This window comes from Sycon ciliatum, chromosome 13 (assembly GCF_964019385.1).
Source record: "Sycon ciliatum chromosome 13, ocSycCili1.1, whole genome shotgun sequence".
NCBI classification, from domain to species: domain Eukaryota; kingdom Metazoa; phylum Porifera; class Calcarea; order Leucosolenida; family Sycettidae; genus Sycon; species Sycon ciliatum.
Window position 1 is genome coordinate 6,167,387 of NC_088655.1, and position 6,734 is coordinate 6,174,120.

Below are 6,734 nucleotides of genomic sequence, written 5' to 3' on the forward strand. Positions count from 1 at the left end.
TTTAGAGAGTCAGCCACTTCAAAATGTACAGCGCGGGTACTCAGACATGTGAACAACGCACCGTAGCGTAGTTCGCGGCGCCTCCCGATCTTGATGTGCAACGGCCCGAAATAGTCCAGCCCGGTGAACGTGAATGGTCGCAGAAACGGGGTCAAGCGCTGGACAGGTAGATTTCCCATTACAGGTGGCTTGGGATTGGCTCGTTGGTTCTTGCAGTATTGACACTCAGACCATGCTCGCTTCACAGCTGCTCGACCTGTCGTCACCCAGTACTGCTGGCGAAGCTCATTCAATGTCCTCTCGTGTCCATGATGGCCAGAACGCAGATGGTATTCATGGACTAGGAGCTGTGTGTACCTATGCTTGGGACACAGGATAGCCGGATGTTTCGCACTGTACGCCATTTCCGTCGCATGTGTGAGGCGACCCTGAAACCGCAGGATCCCGTCCTCGTCAATGGCTGGTGCTAGCTGTCGTAGACGACTGCTGATGCTGACAGGCTGGCCATCGCTCAACAATGCCACTTCTTCGGCAAAACACTCTGACTGCACAGATTTCATCCAGAGCTGCTCGGCCGCATCCCATTCCTTGGCTGAGATGGCTGCGGTTGATCCGACAGTTTGGCCGCGAACTCTGGCCCGTGTGTTTGCGATGAACCTGGCAACATACGCGGTTGTGCAGATGAGACGTTTCCATGACGAGAATCGGTTGACGTCAGGCAGCGCTTCGGCAATTTGCTTGGGCCTTGGCGGGGATGTTGTCGCCGCAACAAACTCCTTCTTCACTTCGGTCGTGTCGATGCACTCATCCGACGTTGCGGGTGCAGCTGGCCACGCTTCCCGTGACTGCATTAGAAATTCCGGACCAGACTTCCATCGGCCGCAGCTCAGCTCGTGCATGGAGATACCACGAGATGCATCATCTGCAACATTCAGCAGTGTTGGTACCCAGTGCCAACTGCTGGCCTCACTGGCGTCGCAGATCTCAGCTACTCGGTGAGCGACAAACGGCTTGAACTGTCGCGCATCTGACTTGATCCATTGGAGAACGGTTCTGGAGTCTGACCAGAAACAGGTGCTGTGCCACTTAAGCCCATGCTCTTGAGCTAACATCTGGGCGAGTCGACAGCCAAGCACTGCAGCTTGGAGCTCCAGACGTGGAATGGATGTTGGTTTCAGCGGGGCTACTCTAGTCTTGGCGGCAACCAAGCTGCACTCGACGTCATCTGCGTGCTCCACTCTCAGGTACGCCACTGCCGCAAACGCTTTACTGCTGGCATCGCAGAACACATGTAGAGACAAGTCAGTAGCGGACGACGTGAAACAGGAGTACGCACGTGAGATTCTGAACTTGCTGATCTCCAGCAGCTGTCCACACCAGATCTGCCAGCGCGATAGCAGCTCGGGTGGAATCTCATCATCCCAACCGATGCCGCTCAACCAGATGTCCTGGAGGAGTATCCGTGCGGCAATGACAAACGCAGACAGGAAGCCTAGCGGGTCGAAAACTGACATGACGATGCTGAGTAGGGATCGCTTGGTGGGATGCGCGGCAGACAGCTGCTCTCGGCGTGTCACGTTGAGTTGAAACAGGAACTCTTCACTGTTCGGGTCCCACCGAAGACCCAGCATGCGCTCCACAGGCAGTTGTGAGCTGAGGTCAACGACTCCAGCTGCTCTCATATCAGCTGGCACACTCATCATCACTTCGCTACAGTTGCTAATCCAGTTGCGGATCGTAAACCCGCCTCGCTGCTGGATCTCAATTGTATCGGCTACACGCTGTACCGCCTGGTCGGTAGTGTCGACGCTGTCCAGGTAGTCGTCCATGTAGTAGTTCTCCTCGCATGCTGCGGCTACAGCAGCGAATTCCTCGCGATGCTCCGCAGCATTGCGCCGCATCGTGAACTGCGCAGAGCATGGCGATGACACTGCGCCAAAGATCATGACTTCCATGACGTACGTGTCAGGCGGGCCAGTCTCACCAGGTTGTCGCCACAGGAAGCGCTGAGCTGGCTGGTCTTCTAGGCGTATCCGAACTTGATGAAACATCTCTTTGATGTCAGCCGCAAAGGCAATAGCACGTTGGCGGAACTTCATCAGGACACCCACGAGCTGGTTCAGCAAATCTGGGCCTGGGAACAGTGCGTCATTTAGCGACATCCCTCTAGTTTTGGCGGCCGCGTTGAATACGAAACGCAGCTTCCCGGGCTTGTTCGGATTGAACACAGCGAAATGTGGTAAGTACCAAGTATGTGCGGTTTGCTCGGCAGCCTCTGCTGGTGTTAGCTTACGAGCGTAGCCTTTCTGAACGTACTCATCGATCTTCTGGGCATACTCTGCTGTGAATTCTGGAGACTTAGCCATCTTTCTTTCTATGCCCATTAGACGGTTGAAAGCCATGTCTTGGCTGGACGGAAGCTTGGGCTGATCTGACTTCCAGAGGAGGCCTGTCTCATACCGGTCACCAACGCGAACCGTGGTGTCAGGATACTTTCAGCACGGATCATGGCCTTTGGCTTGCCAGCAGAAGCAGACGGAACAACGCCAAAGTTCTCAATGGTGAATGACTCTTTCACTAGTTGGTGCAAATCCGACTCAGGCTGCCAGATGTAGTAGATCGCCTCCGGTTCGAGTTGATCTTGGTGAGTCCGGGCTCCAATGCGACCGTGCACTACCCAACCAAGAAGGGTTCTCGTCAGCATAGGTGCATTTGGCGGGCCTTCGACGACTTCACGTGCCACTGTGAGGTGTCCATTGTCTTGCCCAATGAGCATCCTCGGTTGTACTGCTGGGTACGACGCCACTCTGGAGTCATCTAAATGAGGCCATCGACTCACCAGCCCTCTGCCATCTATTGACTGCGAATGCAACTTGAGGTCCTTGGCTGTTCTCACATCATCCATTTGATGCTGGGTGCCATCGCTGCCATTGACCACTACAGAGACTCTGCATGACGAGTTGTCCGTGTGCGTCGTCGAATTCGTCCACGCCATATGCAGGGGATCCGACTGTCCAACAGCACCTATGTCATCCGCTAAGGCCTTGTCCATTAGCGTGACAGTTGAGGCTTCGTCCAGCAGAGCAAGTGTCTCCACACAGCCCTTTGGGCCACTAACCGTCACTGGCAACACTCTCAGCAACACTCGGGTTGTACCAGGAATACCAGTGTGCCCACAAGTGTCGACTGGCTTCTCTGCGGCCTTGCCCTTGTGCAGGAGCACATGATGGTGGTACTTGCAGTCAGGCTCACTGCACTGCTTCCTGCTGCCACACTCCCTGGTAGCGTGTCCACTGGCCAGGCAAGAAAAGCAAAGACGATGACGTTTTACCAGCTCAAAACGGGCTTTCTGGACAAGCTTCGTGAATGTTGAACACTTACTGAGGGCATGCCGCACTTGTTTGCAGCAAAGGCAGGCTGACTGAGTTTTACTGGTTGCACTTGCTGGTGCCGTCGCTGCTGCTGTGCTGTGTACTGTCGAAACTTCCTGGTGACTGTACACCCGCTGCGTCTTGTCGGTTCGGGTACTCGGCAGATCCACGACGCGCACAGCTGCTTCAGCCTTGTCCGCCAGCCACAAAGAAAACACTCGCAAGCTGATGTCATGGCTACCCTGACGCACAAGTACTTCTCCCCACTGCAGTCGCAGGGATGTTGGCAACCTACCAACAAGCTCTTGACGTAGCTGAGGGTTATACATGTGACCTTCACTTCGAAGGTGCTCCATGGTAGTAACTAGAGTCGTCACAGCAGTGGACAGGTTGATAAGACTATCAAAGTCTCCTGGCTTGAACTGTCCAATGGCCTTGGCTTTCCCGATCATGGCAGCAATCACAGCATCCGGTCGACCAAACCGGCTTTCCAGGACCTGGAGTACCGTCGGCAGGTTCTCCGGCACGCTGAGCATCGCTCCGACGGCAGACTTGGCTGGGCCTTTTAGGCAACGTTGCAGACGAATTACATTCTCCGATGGCGAAAACCCACACTCGTCTGACGTCCTCTGGTAGGTAGAGGCGAATATGGGCCACTCCTCCGAGTCGCCAGAGAATGGCGGCAAGTCACGACCAACCGTCTGTCGGATCAGAAACTTCTGCATGCCGTTTGCTGCTTGCGCTGGGTGCAGGCCTCCAGCCTCAGGACTCTCCTGAGCTGGCTTTGTTGCTGTTGTCCCTGCCGCAACTGGCGCAAGTGTGGCGTGTGCAGTGCCGGGTTTCTGGGTCTCTACCCAATGCCTAGTAGCGGTCAAGGCGGACTTTCCCGGAAGTTTACACACTGTTTCTAATCGTGGCTGAGATGAGCTTACTTCTACTTTATTCTCCTGGCCAGAGCTGATCAACGACGCTGCTGATCGGGTAGTCGACGATGCCAACAACGGCCTCAAATGCTGAGTCGGCGCACTGGATGCAGGACGAGACGATCGTCGCGAACGAGAGGACGAGGTGTTTTCGATTTGGGCATGGCGCGCCTCCAACTCCAATTCAAGCAAATGCCTCTGCCTGTCCAGTCGTTCTTGCGCATCCGCCTCCTCAATTGCCATCAAACGTCGTGCCATCTCCAAATTGGCCTCCGCTTTTTGCCGTTTCACGGAGGAGGACGATCTCATCGATGAGGCGAGTGAGGCAGGGGATGCTTGCAACTCCAGCTCAGCAGCCTGCTCGGCGACATCGGCCATATCCGTTTCGCCCTTACCTCTACGATTTCGCAGCATCATTGCTGAGTTTCTGTAATCTGAAGGCTGTATATTTCTTTAGAACTGCTCATCCGGCTCGAAGGACCATGTTGCGGCCCTGTGGCCATGGTAGACAAGATTTCCTTCGAACCATTTCTTGTTCTTTACAAAGTGGAATAAAAACTGAAACTCAAAGAGTTCTGAAAGGCAAAGCGCGACACGCGTACATGTAGCCTCAAACAGAAAAGCTGCCAGCGCAAAAGGAAACATGCAGCCAAAAACATGCCTAGCTCTGACGTACATCGTAGAGGTCACTGCGCATCCGGTACCGGTGCACTGCGCCCCAAAGCCAAAGGTGCAGGCACGGCGCCCCAAGGAGTGACGACATCCATAAACTGCATCGCGTCATGCAGATAGAGCGATAGCGTACAAAGTACAAACAAAACAAAAATAACTGAGAGAAGCGAAAATAAATAAATCGAAGAGAAGAAGCGAGAGAGAAGAGAGAAGGAATTTAATTCTAATTATTTAGAGCTGGACAGATATTATCAAGGAGACATGCAGATACACAATAGAATCGACTCGACTGCATGTAGAGTAGCTGCCTCTAACTGCAGCAGAGTGGAGCACGCACGTACGTGATCAACTCGGGAATAGTGGAAGGTGAGAGAAACAAAATACAAATAAATTCGAACGAGCAAATACAATAATTGTGAATTCATGTGCAAGTGTCTTCTGTAACACTGTAACTAAAGACCACCGTGACTAGCAACCAGCCTGGTACTACCGACCACTTCGCCAGGCACGGATTGTCTCACATTCAAAATTCACTGTGACTAGCGACTACCTGCTGAACTCGACCAACGACCGCCTTTTCTTGTCCCAAAGACGATTTTTGACCCGTAACTAGAGACCGCGATGTAGGAAATCAAATGCTGCTCGAAGCACCTTCTTGAAATTTTGATGATTTTCCGTTGTCCTGAAAGGAATCTTTCGACACCACAGCTGAAGAAATGAACGCAGGTCATTTTGACCGTGAAGTCGGTGTGGACTGCACTACACCTGTCAGAATTTCAAGCGATGTCAAGAATAAACATGATAGGAAACGCGCATCGAAAGCGCTCTGTGATCGATGTTATACTACTCGGAGGAGAAAGGAAGACTGAGCGGCTCTGTCACCCTAGTCATACAGACGAATCGACAATAGCATCAAGGAATCCAGAAACAAAGCAGCACCGCAAGGTCCTGATGCTGAAGGATCGCGTTCAAGCAATCGAGAAGTCGCAACAAGGACAGTCGGTACGATTGATCGCATGAACAAATTTGAAGCCCAGCGCAAAACGAAACTTCCACAGAGAACGTTTGACTCCTGGCTTCAGAAGTAGGAGCTGAATTTGATGTCCGCAAAAAAATAATCTTCTCTCTTTCTGTCTCTCTCTGTCTCTCTCCGTCTTTCTATCCAAGTGTTGTTTGACCTGAAATAAGAATGGAATCCGCAAGTCTTGGGGAATTGTATTAGCTGCATTTTGATATACATATCATAAAATAGGATCCATATATGGTCGCCCGGTGCAAACTAAAGACCACCTGCTACTAAAGACCGCTTTTGCTGGCACCAAGGGGTGGTCGGTAGTCACAGGTTTTACTGTATATGGGCAAAGGTGAAAACCCATTTTCTGCATCAACGTTGCCCTGTTTTCCACACATTGTGTTCCAAACTCGATGTGGTGTACAGCACAGTTGAAGCAATTCTTTTCAAGTCAGGACTTGACCATGATACATATACCTGTCATTGCACAATCATGGTCTGAGAACTCACTCACTGGGTCGTCCTGACTCATTATGTTGGAAATGGTGCAGTACATTTCACTGAATGTTACCAAGGACTTATTCAACTGTTCTATACTTCATTGTTGAGTAATGCATGAGTAGAACTTACAGTGGTGAAGTGGATAGAAAAATTCCACAGCTTCCATCAGCAGCGTGATGATCAGCATGGCCTGATACGTTCAACAGGAAAGAACAGAAAACATAATTTGAAAAGTATCCATGTCTCTGTGCAGAA

At 51.9% G+C, this 6,734-nt stretch overlaps 1 protein-coding gene across 1 annotated transcript in view; it reads right to left on the reverse strand.

Moving 5' to 3' along the window:
- LOC135829517 (uncharacterized) overlaps nucleotides 1–6,734 on the reverse strand; it is a 66,418-nt gene that overhangs the window by 30,995 nt on the left and 28,689 nt on the right. The window contains exon 9 of the mRNA XM_065341918.1: nucleotides 6,609–6,669. Coding sequence (XP_065197990.1) covers nucleotides 6,609–6,669 — 61 coding nt within the window. The remainder of the gene's footprint in view (nucleotides 1–6,608; nucleotides 6,670–6,734) is intronic.